Here is a 16,378-nt window from a genome sequence, read left to right as displayed (position 1 = left end):
GCCATAGAGAGGAAGGGGCCAATCTATTTTCTAAAGGGCCTGTAGACCAGACAAGGAATAATGGATGGAAACTGAACAAGGAGATATTTAACCTGGAAATAAGGATAAACTTTCTGACAGAACAATCAACCAATGGAACAGCTTGCCCTCAGAAGTTGTGGCAGCGCCATCACTTGAGACTTTCAAGAAGAGATTGGACTGCCATTTGTCAGAAATGGTGTAGGGTCTCTCACTTGGACAAGATGACCTACATGGTCTCAACTCTAATTATCTGTTATTTATGCCTTTTCCTCTTTCTTCTTTCACTGATATATCTGAATTGTATCTTTCTCCTGTGACAATGTCCCCCCGATCATGTTCAAGAAGATGCGCCCCACCCCCACCCCGCCTTCACTATGGAGGCAGCAATTTTCCTGCATGTGATCTCCGGGTTAAACTGTATGTGTGCTTCCATATTATGTTTTACAGTATTCCGGATACTACAATAGGCATGGACCAACCGCACAGATTACAGGAATCTAATCTGTGGGGTGGGATTGGGGTAATAAGCATTGGAGGGTGGGGACAATAAATTGCACATGTAGAGGAGGGTAGCACAGGGCAAGGAACAAGAGGGGAAGTTCCTGGCTGCTGAGTTTTTGCTTAGACAGGGAATGGCTGTTTCCTTTTGCAATTGGTTGCAAAAATAGATTTAATAAACTATCATAGTCCCAAGTAGGCAAAATTTAGACTCCATCTGCGTCTAAAAAAATAGTTTTGGTCTGTTGTGGATAGTTTCCAACCTGCCTGCTCCTCTGACAACATAGGACTCCTAGGCATAGGTATAGTTTTCATGTATAAGGAAATTCATTGAACTGCATCCCTGTTTTACCTGTACACACTGACAGATCAGTTCTTACAGAGCTAGTTGAGTTTCCAGGTTCTCTTGAAACAAAAAGGAATGGTGAGGGAAGACAGCCTCAGCTTCAAGTGGTCAGCAGGAGGTGGGCAAATCATAGCATTTACTGCAGTGATTCTTGACCACGACAATTTAAAGATGTGTGGATTTCAAGTCCCAGAATTCAGAAGAAGGCTGAATGAGGAATTCTGAGAGCTGAAGTCCACACATCTTAAAGTTGCCAAAGGCGAGAATACTTCACTCATCATCAACCACATTCACTGAGCATTCTAGATAGTGTCCATAGCAAAATGTAGTGACAAAAGAAGGCAGATTGCAACATGTTAAAACTGGAAGAGTTTTGGCTCATGTTAAGCTGCCTCCACCATGGGCTGGGGACAAGTGACTAAAAGTAAAGTGACAAAGCCAGAGTTATTTAAAAATAGGTAAGATAAATTTCTGCCATGGCTAGAGGGATGTGCCCCATAGATGACACCACCCCCATTACATTTTATATTTATATAAATGGACACACATATTTAAAGAGGAGCTTGAGAGCTGGGGTGGGGTGATTTAATTGTATGGAGGAATGGATTATAAATGTCCAGTTAAATCTACTGAAAGGGAAAAGGGATTCTGTGGAGTAGAGCTTTAGCTCCCATCTTGTCTTTCTGTCTTAAAGAAACCACAAAGTGTCAGTAAGTGTCAAAGCATTTTAATGAAGAAAATGCAATACAGTTTCTTGGAACAAGTGCATTCCTTTGGACACACTAATTGCTACATATTTCAAAGCAGAACAGTTTTAAACTGAATTCCACAGCTTATAAATAAAATCAAAACTGTAGCAAGACCTAATTCGCCTATCTAGATTGTACAGTTGAACTGTAGTTAATGTATATTTCAACTTTTGCTTCTGCTTTTCAATGTGATCACATCACTACAAATTTGACATTTTATCGGTTACATATATACAAAAATATACAGACTCCTAAATCTCATCCACCTTTACACCTCTTTGACAATTATGAATCTTTTGTTTTCCCTTGTATAGAAACAAGATTTGGATAATCTTATCTAAAATAGTAATACGAAAGTGTATACTGTATTATAAAACTAGGGGAAATAAAGGCAAAAAGAAATGATTTACTATTATACCAACTGTACTCTTTTCATGATTTGACTGTGTCAAGATGTTTTCATGTTCCATCAAATCCAGAAAATACATCAGGTGGCTTACTAATTCATGTCCTAAATAACTAATATCTAAGCCAGACTTGCATATTTTAGGGCATATTAACACTTTTAGATTCCCTTTACTGAAACTGTTTACTATGGGAAATAAAACATGATGTGCATCTCCTTAGGCTTGTGGTATTTATTCACTAGGGTGCCAAGTTGGTCATGCTCAGTGTTTGCTTTCTAAGCATTCACATTTCAGCAATCATCATATAAACAAACACAATACTATGTAAAGTGCAATCTGGTTCTTCTATGTGACAAAATAAATTTCCACTGAACACTTTAAGATGGCTAAAGTGGTGAGTAATGAGGGTGCGTATCAGATTACATCACTGCATTTTCAAAAACATGGGAATCTCAAGGCCAAATAACAAATACCTTTTGAAAAAAAAAAGCAGAATGGAATTTCTCAACTATTTGACTAATAAGCTTTGAGAAAATAAGGGGGAAATAAATCTGCACTGATCTAGGAAGAATCAACATGGTTGATTTAATAGAAGGCAAAAGGGAACTACAAAAGGAACAAGACAACATGGAGCCTAAACATACAAACAGCCCTTGAGTGTAAGGACGTGCCAGGAGAAGATAATGCCGTTGATTGCATTTGGTGGATGGGGTAACATTCAGATCTTGAGGCAGTCATAAAATACAGGGCAAGTTTAAGCCCAGCACATGTCTAATGCAAATCTCTTGAGATAAAGGCAAGTTGCCCAAAACAGGGCAGGAGAGAGTAACTGAACAGAAAGGCCATTTAACCAAGAACTCAAACTTGCAATTCTTGAGCTATATGCTCCAAGTCACATTCTGCAGCCTGCAACAAGACTGGAGCAGTGGTGGGATTCAAATTTTTTTTACTACCGGTTCTGTGGGCATGGTGTGGCGTGGTGGATGTGGTGTGGCGGGAGTGGCAGAGGAAGGATACTACAAAATCCCATTCCCTCCCCACCCCATTGACCTGCTTTCCAGCTTCGTTCTCCTGTGCAGGGCAACAAAAGAAGACCCAGCTGATCAGCTGGGACTCGGGAGGCAGAGAATAGATGGGGGCGAGACCAGTCAGACATGGCATTTGCCGGTTCTCTGAACTACTCAAAATTTCTGCTACTGGTTCTCCAGAATTGGTCAGAACCTGCTGAATACCACCTCTGCTGTGGAGGTTCTAAATACCACAAAGCTTGATCATGGAAACCTGCGGAAGAAGACTAGACTGCTAGGTCCTGGCAAGAGTCGTGCCTTTTTAGCTGAGTGGTATAAGTCTAAGCTGCACTACCTGCTGGAATCTCCCTATGCTCTTGTGGGACATTGGACACTGTTCGTCTGGGCTCCAAGAGCAGCGTAGCAGAGACTCTGCTTGGGCGGACAAGCTGGCAGGTTGCGGCTACCTGAGAAAAGGAAAAAGCAGCAGAGATGGAAGCCCAGGCCTGCTTAGTCTGCCATGAGGATCTCTATGAGGCAGAATATTTGTAGTTCAGGGTTGAAATGAGGGTTCCTTGCAGCTCTCTGAGCTTTGTTTTCTTGCAGACATTTCATTTCCTAAACTAGGTAACATCAGTGTAACGATGATGTTACCTAGTTTGGGTAATGAAATCTCTGCAAGGAAACAATCAAACTCACCACTCCTCACCATTCACATTTGACATCCCTACCATATAGCAATATTAAAAATATCTTAATATTAAATAAGTGCATATTAAAAATATTTCTTGCAAATGATCACTTTAGTGTAACTCCATCAAATTAATGTCAGTCTGCAGGAAATCTAAATTCAAACTATGCTGAATGACTTTGTACAAAAAACAACAACTTTGGATAGACATTTTCAGAGATGAAATGGCAGAAATCTCTAAAGGTATTTTTTATGTGAGATCCACCATTATCACTTCTTGATTGGTTTTGGATACAAACTGCCTGGTATGGGAAAATGTGTTTTCCTTCAGGCATTTGGGTCCAAAATGGCCTTTTGTGTTATTTTGAAGGCATTTTTAAAATCAGACCTTGAACTGGGCCTGGAGTCATGAAACATCTGGCACAGCTCCCTCCAGACTGATCTCATGCAATTCAATCTGGCTGGACTGTCCACCAAGTCCATTCTGTCCATTCTCTTGGCTCCTCTTCAAGGCTAATTGCAGCACATGCAACTAAGGGTGGGACACTTGCTTATTTCCAGAAGTTACGGACAACTTTCAGCATTCATCTCCATTGGCTATGTTGGGAAATGCAGCTCAGTAAAACTGGACAGCACCTCGCTCTGTGTTTCAATGACACACTGGGAGATTATCCAAGCAGGGACCAATGTGGCTGGATGACTTTTGCTCATCAACATTTGCAGCTGGTGAACTTGGAGGCCAACAAAACCTGAAGTGATAAAGCTGAATCAAGAAAAACTCTAAAGCTATCTGCCTGCTCTTTCAAAGAGAATCAAGCCCCATACATGCAGTACCCCCTCAATCTACAATATAGGGCTTCTAGGCACCTATCTACCTTCAGTTAACTATCTGGCCTCTTTATTAATTCCAAACTCTAGGAGAGTGCAGTGTTTATAAAGAAATTCAAAGGGCTGTTGCCATACCTTCACCCTTCAATTTCATCTCAGAAGGAAGGAATATACCTTAAAAACCATCAAATGAGAAACTGACAGCCTTCTTTCAAAAGTCTGAGACTAGTGCACTACAATGTGCTTTACATGTTTGTCTCCATGTCCTCTATGGAACAGAATGCACTAATGGAACAAGTTACAAGGAGCACCTTGAGAGCATTTGCTTTGCATCCTTATTTTCAGGTTAAAAAAAGAAATCAAAATTCAGAGTCTCTATATCCGGGGACCGGATCCAACCTGTGGAGTTCTTAGTTCTGGTCCGTGAGGCTGCCCTGGAAACAGCAAAAGACCAGCCTGCAGTGCCTCTGCCAACAAAAACAGCTTGTGAGGACTGCGCGTGGCCCTCCTGACGTCCGTTTTCACTGGCAGAGGGTTGCAGGAGGCTGTCCCAGCTGAGAATGGAGCTCAGGAGCTGGTTTTCGCTGGCAGAGCACTTGGGCCACCACAGGTGCCTCCTGACACGAGTGACTTCATGTTGGCCAGGCTCCCTGGCCAGGCCCTTCCAGCCCCCCCGAGGTCAAACACAACCCTGATGCAGCACCTCAATTAAATCAAGTTTGACACCCCTGCTCTATATATTTGAGCATGTTCATTTTAAAGCTCAACTGAACTCAAATTCCAAACTCAAGTTCCAAACTCAAATATCACATCATTCCCAAAATAAGGAATTCACATTCCTGCAGACCAACAGAATATAAGCCTCAAAACTTTGAATCAAAAAGTGATCTAGAGAGAATAGATAAAATTAAGTCTTTATGTATTGTCAACCCAAATCTTCAGAATAAGGAAGGTTTATAAGCAGAACAGAATAACAATAGCACTAATATTGGCAAGACCCACAAGTGTCAAAACCAAAATTAAAACATCACTTAAGTTTTCGCTGGAAATTTTCCCACTGGGAGTCAAAGATAACCCATAAGAATTGTTGTTTCAAGAAACAAAACCCATAGAAAAGCCCTTCCAGAGTACCAATGAAGACCAGCAAAGTGGAGTGGTGTATTGTAATTCCCATTACAATATTTTTGTATATTTAACTTTTGGAAACCACTATCTGGCTCATTTCAGAAAGATAATTTATCCTGCATAGTTTCCCAAGGCTTGTGGAAATACATTTTAACACAACAAAACATAGAAATACACCCATCTCATTCCTAAGGATTGCCAGTATCCAAAATATGCATATACAGTACATACAATCCTCTGCAAAATAGGTGTGCCTCAGTCCCACTGAAATTAATGGAATAAAATTGCATAACAAGATGCTTAAGTCCACACTTATCCACACCCATTGTTATTAGATTGCTCAATTTTTAAAACTTTTGGAAAAATCTGAGAGGTTTACCAGAGGACCAAGGACTTTCTTACAAGCTTGTTTCTAAATGGTTAACAGACAGAATCTACAACAGAGAGAAATGGATATTGGTGTTATAACTGCACCAAAGAACAAAGGAAAATTTTCGTAATGAAAGAAGCAGGGCTGTATGGGAAATGCTAAACCTCCACTTGGCTATTCTCTTAGGCTTCTGGAGAATATTGGAGAATATTGCAAAAAGGAAATGTCCTTGAAAATCATCTGCAAAAAAATAAAAAAGCAACTCCTAACTGAATGTGAATATTCTATTAATGCCAGTGAAGTCAAATTATTTCCTCACAGCAGGATAGGGGCAGGGGCATCAGCAGCTGTGTAGGTGGATACCAAAAATCATAACAAACTTAGAGAGATCTTAGGAACACTTTCTTGGATGGAAATCTTAAAGGGGAAAACAACTCTAGGAAACTATGAAAAATGGGATTAGAAAAACTCAGTCTAACACAATACCATTGAGAAACAAAAACAAGATGAAACCAGCATGATTGCATGAAAAAACTCCCTGTTAAACTGAGAGACCAAAAGGACAAGTATAAGAAATGAAGAGGGACACATAATTAAAACCAAATATCAGCAAAGAGCCCGAATCTGAAAGGATGAAGTCAGGAAAGCCAATAATTTTTAAAGCTGATTTCAACATGTAAAATACAAGAAAAAAATCAAGAAAACATTTGATCCACTAATGGGAGAAATGGCAAGGTGGTGCCAGATAGCAGGAAGAAAGCACAAAAGGAAAAAATAGTCCAACTTATCAAAAGCAATACCGTAGAAGACAGAATAGGAATGCAAGTTAAAATAAGCAAGAAAGTGGTAAGAAAACACTTATCCACTCTAGGCGAGTTCATATTGTCAGGACCAGATGGATTACATCCCAGAGTTCTAAAGGAGCTGGCAGATGTGATCTCAGAACCACTGAACAAAATTTTTCAGAGAGTCTGGAGCACTGGGGAACTACCAGAAGGCTGAAAAAAGAGCTGATGTAGTTCCAAAAACACAGACTCAGGAAACTACAAACCAACCTACTTGAGCAGGGGTTTGAACTAGCAAGGCCTCTTCTAACCTCTATTCTATGTTCTATGATTGAAGCTATCCCACTTTGTAAGTATGTTAACAAATGGGGGTAGGGCTTTGATCAAGAAGTTGTGGCGGCCACCTTGGGTTGTTTGGTACTTCACACCCTTGCAGGGCCCCAACAGTAGTGACATATTTGAAGTGTCTCATTACATAGTGACATACACAATATTTAACCTGTGAACTTTCACGAGCATTAGCAGTAAAGGCAGGTGCAATACAAGACCCTAACATTTCTAGCTTCTTTTTCCTTCCTGAGGGTCTCAAGTTTCTTTAGGTGGACCTGGGAAATTGGGGCCTTAGGCTTTTCAAAGGCTGGCCATTTTCATGTCAATATAGTTTTCTATGGATCAAAGATTGGTAGATAATCCTTGAGTTCAGTGTGAGGAAGAGCTCTGAAAAGCAACATCTAATGTTGAAATTACATTGTACATACTGGGTCTGAAGGGTATCCAACAGCGAAGTCTTTTAATGAAAATAATTATCTTGATCATCAAATATGACTCACTGGATATAATGATATAATTCAGATTTTGTCAGATAATAAAATACATACTGTGGAAAGGGGTGGAGCCTCCCAGTGACACCAATCATAGAGAATGGTCATCTCCGTTCCAATGCTCGTTTTCTCTGTGTTTGTGGGCGCTGAAAAGAGCCAAAGCCACCCTGTAGGGGTGGTGAAGCTAAGAAGCGGTGCTCTGTGGGGTCATAGGAGAGATCACAATCTCCTGTCAAATCCCGGAGCTTTTCCCCCTCTTTATGCCATGGCGAGAAGAGGCAGCTAAGATGGCTGTCACAAAGCTGGAAGAGATGACAACTATCTAAGCACAATGCAGGAGTGGACTTTGGTGAACTGGGTGAGCCCTATTCAAATTTTAACCCCAAAAGAATATCCAGGGAAAGAGAGGTTCACAACTACTTTTAAAAAAAGCAGTGACCCAGCACCTCTCAAATGCTGGAACTACTCATTTAAAAAACAATGCTATTTTAGGAAAGAATGCTTAAAGAAAGCTTTAAAATATAGAAAACCTGGAAAACAGCCGAACAACTTGAAAGGTGATCTTTGGGAGGAACTGTCTTTCATATTTGCATTCTTAAACTCCCTGGGTTTATCAGGAAATCAGCTATTTTTGACATACTGTCTAATGCTGAAAATTGGAAGGAGTGCCATCTACTGGAAGAAGAATAGCACTGAGATCTCACTGAGAACAGCGTGAAATCTCCTAGTGAAAGTGCAGGAACATCTAATACACATAATAGAAAGTAAACAAAGCCAGGAAAGTGGTCTGACCTTGACTCTATCTCAGAAGGTGATTTGGATATTTTAAATTATTAAGTGAGTTTCACCTCCTTTTGGGAGATTTTAAAGATGAACTAAATTGCTGATAATTATATACTATCAAAACTGGTTATTGGACTGAAGACTCGAAAGATTGGAGAAAACACGGTGGATTAATTTAGATTTGGACTATTAATACAATTTGACAGAACATCACACGAAGTTAAAGAAGAAAAGGAATAGAAGAAAAGGGAAAAGAAGGAAAATTAAATAAGACTTTAATATTTGGACAATTGGGAAGACAAATAATTGGAAAATTAAAAGACTATAAAATACTAAAAAATTTTAAACATTATAAACATAGGGGATTTGGAGACATAACTATACGAATGATTAAGTTTTATTAATAACTGAATCTGTGGGAGTGTTTAAATATTGACTTGTTGGAATCATAGGGGTATCTTGAGTTTTTTTAATGAATTATAATAAAATGGATTACCAGGGGATAATAGAGGGATACGAAGAAATAAGTTTGATGCTTAAAAATATCCATGAAACTATAAAGAACAATAAGGAGACAAGGGGATTGTCTAAAGATAAAGAAATGAGTGAGGAAGGCCTGCAACAATAGGGGGAAAAAGAGGAACAAAATGTTCAGGAAATAGATGAGAAATTAGAAGAAGCAGTGGAAGAATAAAATCAAAATAAGATGCAAGAAAATAAAGATAATGGAGAGAAGGGAATGACAAGTTGGAATCAAGTACATAATATCTTAAAAGCCTGTAGCAGAATAGAGGGGGAAAAAGGGGGATCGCTTAAAAAAAAAGTCCAGAGGGCAAAAAAAATCTTCAAAAAACAGAATGACTTATGAATGGGTGTTCAAAAGATGCAGCAGAAAGAGATAAAGGGCAACTTGAAAGGAATATTTAGTGGGTATAAAAACATTACAAAAAAACTATAAGTTTCCAAGAGAGAGAAAGAAAAAGGTGATTAAAAAGTTAACAGATGATGGAGTTCCAAAGAGACCAAGAGATGATAGATAGCAATAAAATGCATTAGTAAAATGGAAAAGTAGAAAATATAAATAGGGAAAATAGTAGCATATATACTAATAGATAAATAGAATTTACTATATTTAAAAATAAGTTAAGGGTAGAAAGTAGAAGTTTAGGATTAGGGAATTTAATTGTATTATTAATATTAACAGTGTGTTAAATATATTGTGAATTTCAAACTTTTAAGGATTAGAAATTGTGGCGAGTTGGAGATGTAATCCCGGGATCGATTGAATACTGTTAATATTTGGGTTGATTAGAAGTATTGGATATTTTGGATATTGAAAGCATGGTGGAAAAATTAGTAATTTTAAAATATTAAATATAAGATGGGATAATAAATAATGGTGGAAAGAAATGTTATTTATGTTTAATTGAACCAATGGGGAAAAAAATAGAAATAAGAGGGGAATATACATATTTTAATATAACAAGATATATGTAATAACAAGAGGGAGGTATAGAAATTGAATGGTGGTAGTATTAGATATGTTTATACAACATGAAACAATGAAAATGAAATGTAATAATTATGAGTAACAACATTATGTTTATCTGTACTAAATGTATGGTACCCAGGTATCACACTGTTCATGCATTGATATGTATAAGCAATATAAAATAAAAACTTGACAAAAAATAAAATATGTACTATATGTCAATTTGGATTTCAATTATGTAGAATATTACAGTACTTGTCTGTACTGTAAGCAGTAGTAATTTTAGGTTACTTATGACATGGAGAAGTTTTCTGTTCTCTTATTTACCCTGATTCATGTAGTTCAAGGGTGTCAAACTCAAGGCCCTTAGATCTGGCCTGTGGGACTGCCCTGGAAATAGCAAAGGACTAGCCCGTGGTGCATCTGCTAATAAAAATGGGGCTTGGTAGGGCCACATGTGATCCTCCCAAGCTCCATCTTCACTGGCAGAGGGTCGCAGGAGGCAGTCCCAGCTGAAAACAGAGCTCACGAGGGCCAGACGTGGGCCCCTTGAGCTCTGTTTTCACAGGCAGAGGGTTGTAGGAGGCCATTGCAGCCACAAGTGCCCCCCCAACACAAGTGCTGGCCATGCTCACCCTGCCACACACACCCTGCCCCCCCCCTCGAAGTCAAACATAACCCTGATGCAGCACTCAATGAAATGAAATTTGATACCTCTGATGTAGTTTATGTATTTGCCTCTACAGAAATATATAGACTCGTTGGTTTCATTTCAGATATAATTTATGTACACATAGTTTCAGTGATATACTATTGTATCTGTGTACATTATTTATTTGTTTATAATATTCTTCATGTAAATCTATTTTGTGTTTATATATAGCAAAGTATAACTATTTTAATTGCAGCAATATATGAAAAATGTGTTTTTATATTACATATATAAATTTTCTCTTATTTTCTAAAATTTTAAAGTTGCAGCACTAATGAACTTGAGTCTTCAGTGCACTCTCGCTGCACATAACCCATTTCACCTACTGATTGTGTAATCACAGGCTTACATTTAATATAAAGTATAATCTGACTGAAGTGGTTTTAAGTGGCATCAATGTCTCCTCATAATGTTGAAAAATATATATTATATCTCCCACTATAATCAATGGCCCTTAAAAGCCCATTTATGGAGTCCTGTTTCAATTTACCAGTCTTCTTAAATTATCTGCTCTTTCTCCTTTTATCCCTAGTTTTTAACCACTTAATGTTCAATACCCGCCATCCATTCAAAACACAATTTTTCATCAAAAATTTTATCCATTTTATCCAAAATGACATATTCATCCATTTAAACTATAACTAACCCTGAATTTATCAGACTGTGCATTATTTATGTACAGTATGTACCTGCAAACTCTTACATGGAATTTTCTCTCTAGAAGGCCTTCACAAAACCATAATATCACCAAGAACAAGATGATTGGTTAGGGGATGCAATGCCCATGCTTGATCCTAGCAAACAAAAAAGAAATAGATGCAAGAGCATCAATCTTTGTCTTCATTGTATTCAATGGGTGTGCATTATTAGCTTCCAATATCACTTCAAGATCCTACCATTAAAATTCAACAACAACTAAAGGCTGAACTTCATCAATGTAATTTTCACCTACTTTTTGGGTAGCCTCCTGAAATACTTTTGAAATTTCAAAGCCTTCTGGCTCATATTGTCCAACATGCACCCAGAAGAGACCCCAGGTTTCCTTGAAGCCTAGATGGTTTTCCTTTTAACTTGTTTAGGGAGGCTGGTAAGGAAGACAATGCTTCACGCTCAGAAATTTCACTGCCCTGTTGAACAGTTGAAAACCACAGAAAGTAAAGGAAGGCATATCTCCTATGGGAACCTGGATCCTATCTAATCAATTCCCTGACATAAGCTTAAGTTACCTGCCCCTCCCCCATTTACTGCAATGAAGCACATTTAAGTTTCTCTCCTCCAAGAGTCTTTTATCGCCCATTACCAAAGGAAATTTGGAATGTAACATATGGCCTGGCATATACTTTCATCATCACTCCCGCTATCTGGAATGGTCATCCTCTTCTAGCAAGTGTATAGGCTGAGAAGAGATACACATGGAGCAGTGTAAGGGAGGAAGGGGACATCTGCCTAACCAGCCACATCAACCGAATCAACCCTGGCAATCAACGGGGTGAAATGTGACAGCCAGATCACCCTGACGTTACATTTACTTTCATCTGTTTTTCTATAATCTATTTATGTTGCATGGGTGGATAAAAATATACTAGCTCTGGAAATATAATGTCTATCTGTCTGTCCATCTAGTACAGTGTGATGTAGTGTATTTTCATTATGTGGCATCAGTGATGTAATCCTTCTGCAGACTTGGGAACAAAGGAAAAAAATTGTTCTGGGGTAACAAGGAAGCAACTTGCTATTTGTAGATCTACGTTGGCTCTTAATAAAAGGTAAACTAGATTTTATATATTGAGGTGTGACCCAAAAAAGATCATGGTTTGTAATATCCATGGAAAGCTTTAATGGAAAGCAGGAAGAAATACAGTATATACCTATGGTAGATAGCTAGGCAGGGAAAGAACTGCATGAGAAAGCAGCCAGCAGGAAAAATAAAAGTTTCTTTCCGTTCAGTTTTGTTTCTCCACATTTTAAAATGCTGGCATTTGGTGAAATTTATTGCTTTTGAAGACAAGTCCACTTTTGACTCACTACTGTCAGTGTCACAAAAATATCCTACTCTTGCAACCAAATTGGTTTGTTTCAGTCTATTTCAATTATACAAATGCTGTACAAAGTGGTTTTCTTACAAATGATGCAACAACATTTATCTCAAGAACTAATCTGCCAATATAAGAGATACCTGCATCTAAGGCTAGAAAATATTAAAGAATCCAGTCTTTTTATTCTATAAAAATTCCTATGACTGGTATTGCTTCTATTCATTTTTAGAAGCAGAGACACAATTACCAATATTTGTTTGTTGGCTCAACCAAAGTTGTAAACCAGCAGTTTTCCAAATGAAAATGAAAGCAAGTTGCCTTAAAAATACTGCCATTGCATTTTACAGAGCAAAGCAGTTGTTGTATCAAATGATCTGGACTAAAATTTCTTTGCAGTGGCTAGATCCCAACCTGCTCTTTTTGTTTGCAGAAACAAAAATCTCTTTATTGGGAGAAGGAGAGGATGAACACTGCTAGAGAAACATTAAAACCAGAGATCGTAGGAGCAGAAGAATACATGCATAGGGTCCAGAAGATATTGACATGAATAACACCTGTTTCAGTCAGAGTTGGCAATATGAAAACAGTAATTTGTGTAGATGAGCCTGCTCCTTCCAGTAAAGCTTGTAACAACTTATAGCTCTATCTACAGTAACCACAAATAATATGCAGTAGTATACTGTAGTGCCCCACCTTAAAACGGACATTATCTCAAACAAGGAAACAGAAAGTGTGAATTTGGGCATATTCTAAGTTTGCTGAACAGCAATAAAGTAAAACACCTCAAACAAAGATCACCCTTCATTTAATTCTATCTCCAGTTGTGGAAGAGCAGAGCTAGAAAACCAGGTTTTCATTTTAGGAAAATAACAAAATTAGGTGTTCATGCTGTGATCAGTACATCAGTACTTTTTACTGCTAGTCATTCATTGATTTGTAAAAACATGGAGTCTAGATTTGTGATCCTGTTGCATTGCTAGGGTTACTTTTTAAACATGTTTCCAAATGAATGTGGACCAGTAATTTTTCATCACAAAAAATGTGGGTTTTTTAAAAAAATTCAGTACCAGCAATACCATAAACAGTAAAATGAAGAGTTCTTAATCCCAAACATAAAAATCCCTTAATCCCTAACATAAAAATATTTATGAGGAACCCCCCTTTTTGCTTTTAACATTTAGACTTCCATATTTTTACAACTGCAATTATTCTCTGTACAAGTAAGGCAGTGGGGAGTTGTTGCTCTTTTATAAGAAAATGTGCAGGCCACTAGGAGCTCTGCTGCATAGACAGACAGAGAGATCCTGAGCAAGTGGCAAATAAATGTTGCCATTCATTTCCAGCAGCATTATATCTGCTGGAATGATCAGTTCCTGAATGCATTGTGCTTGACATGGTACCGCAGTGGTTGCTTTTGTGCATGCATGAGAGCAAAACACATCAATACAAAATGGAATGTGCCTTCAGTGGAAAGAATTCATTGGCATCTTGGAGACACAGTCATGTAATAATACATACAATAAGTGCACCACAAGTGATTTGTAAGGATTGTTCATTGATATTCGGAAACACTTTCTAAATGTGCACGTACGTGGGTATTTTTTCTAGACGATTTGTGGCTAGTTTCTACACGTATCTTCTTTGAGCAAGTACCACCAGTCTGACTGCACTTTTTACTCCATAAAGGTACTGAGGTGAAACAAGCATATTCACAATTAAACTTGCAGTTCTTCTAAATAACAACAGAAATTATTTCCTGCCTAAGACTTCACTTAGTTCCAGTCTGAAAAATGAAGCATGATGTTTAGGATGAAATTGAAAAAGTGCAATTATTTAAATGGAATTAATTAAGTTTGATTCACCAGATTGTCAAACACATCCAAGGCAGTGATATTTTTAGTTTGTTCAGCCCCAAAGTAGAAAAAGGAAAAAAGAATAAAATAGCAAATTTGAAATAGGCTGCTTTGACAGCGTTATCCTGAGATAAGAATGCTTTTATAGCTATAAAAATAGAAAGCGTAAAAAGATACAAAAAAAGACTACTGAAATTTTAAAAAGTAATTACACTTGCTGTTCTGGAAACTAAAGAAAGGGTAAGGCAGCCCAAGCTGTTCAATGGTGTTGGTTGCAAACTAACAGACAGTCTAGTGGACAAAAAGATGGGGGTGTCAAGACTAGGAAAAACCTGACTTGGAAGCAAAATGAAGCTGAATACTTCTTTTGGTGATATATTACAAAAAGCTTCTACTCATTTTCTAACATCAGCATCCGTTTTTATATTCTGAAACAGAAGGAAGATGTTATCTAGATCCCCAGTGGGCCTGAAGAGTTATGCCAATGACCGGTCACCCTGTCTCTTCAATGCATCCCTTCTGAAATTTACCATATCAATCCCAACTTGTTGAAAAAAATCCCAAATATTCACCCATTTCTGTTTCGACTATTTTAAAACTAACCCTCATGCCTTAAGAATGGCAGCCTGATGTCACCATAGTGAACATAGTCTGAAATGAGTTTGATTACGTGAACATAAATAAGCTAAGGGACCCAGAGACAGACAAAGTGGTTGCAAACATGCCTAGGGCTACAGATCTGCTATCTTAGTCTGATGTCAGCAGCCATGAACACGTATTAAGCGTATTATTGTGTTTTCCAAATAACACATGGCTGTTGTATCTTCGAGACAGTCTCCTTCCCATTAGCAGTGAAATCTTCAGAGAGGAAAGAAGGGACCCACAGTAGAAGATTCTTGAATACAGGTTGAGTTGTATCAGCTAATCAGGTCACTGTGCATTTCTCTGGAACTAATGCTCAGAACCATGCCTGAGAGATTGCCTATGGAACAAACAAAGCACCAAGATTAGCAAATTGTAGGGCATTGAAAACACCCCCCCTTTCATTCAAGGAATAATTCTACCACAGCGGAAGGCTGTGGAAATGGTGCAGCAGATTTGAGGTTTAATGCTGAAAATGTTGGCCATTGTCGAATCCTCACGAATTCCTACAACTCTGAGCCAAAAGACAGCCTTCAGATTTAAGCAGTTAGATGAGAAAGGAGGATGGCCCCACTGTCTTCCTTCAACATACACTGACCTGGGACTGGACACTGACTGCCATCAGCAATAAGGGAACTCTGTAGCTGTTCAAGTTTCCACCTCTCCCAGAAGGAATCACTGCAAGGTAATGATGTGGAGGAGGAGTCCCAAGGTGGGGATGGCGAGAAAGTAGGCAACATAAAATATACAAAAACAACAGAAATGGATGGGTGAGCTGAGAAATATGCCATTTTTTTCCAAAATTATGAAAACAGAAAATCCTATTTGCTTCTTAATATTATGAGCAGAAAATAACAATCTCATCAGTGAAACGGGGATGACAAAAGGGCCTTTCGAATTGAAATAGCCTTCTCACAAATATGTAAAATTCTAGTAAGAAGAGGTAGAGAATAATTTCCATTGTTAAGAAATCCTAAAATAAAAAGTTCATTTGCATGAATCCAGGGCATTTTACCCTTACAATATCCTCTGCATTAGACCAAGCTTCCTCAAGCATGATCGTTTTCTGAACTGTGGACTAATTTCCATAACTTTCCAAGCAGTATGGCCTTTACTGACACTTCTGGAAGTTACAATCCACTTATAAAATGCCCTGCATAGGGAAAAGGCGAGGTTATGCTGGGCTAAGAATAATTGGTCCAAATCAGCCCT

At 38.2% G+C, this 16,378-nt stretch overlaps 1 protein-coding gene across 3 annotated transcripts in view; it reads right to left on the bottom strand.

Annotated features, from left to right (window-relative positions):
• Window positions 1-1,575: 1,575 nt before the first annotated feature.
• SORCS2 (sortilin related VPS10 domain containing receptor 2) overlaps window positions 1,576-16,378 on the bottom strand; it is a 145,887-nt gene continuing 131,084 nt past the window's right edge. For all 3 annotated transcript variants that reach the window (XM_087930597.1, XM_087930598.1, XM_087930601.1), the window contains exons 27-28: window positions 15,765-15,844; window positions 1,576-15,506 (exon numbers count right to left, since the gene is read on the bottom strand). In XM_087930597.1, coding sequence (XP_087786723.1) covers window positions 15,483-15,506; window positions 15,765-15,844 — 104 coding nt within the window. In that variant the 3' untranslated portion in view covers window positions 1,576-15,482. The remainder of the gene's footprint in view (window positions 15,507-15,764; window positions 15,845-16,378) is intronic.

The sequence above is a fragment of the Pseudonaja textilis genome, chromosome 3, assembly GCF_049901715.1.
Source record: "Pseudonaja textilis isolate UNSWEBS1 chromosome 3, rPseTex1.2, whole genome shotgun sequence".
Classification (NCBI taxonomy): domain Eukaryota; kingdom Metazoa; phylum Chordata; class Lepidosauria; order Squamata; family Elapidae; genus Pseudonaja; species Pseudonaja textilis.
Note: the sequence above shows the minus strand (reverse complement) of the source record. Positions and strands in the feature narration are given on the sequence as shown.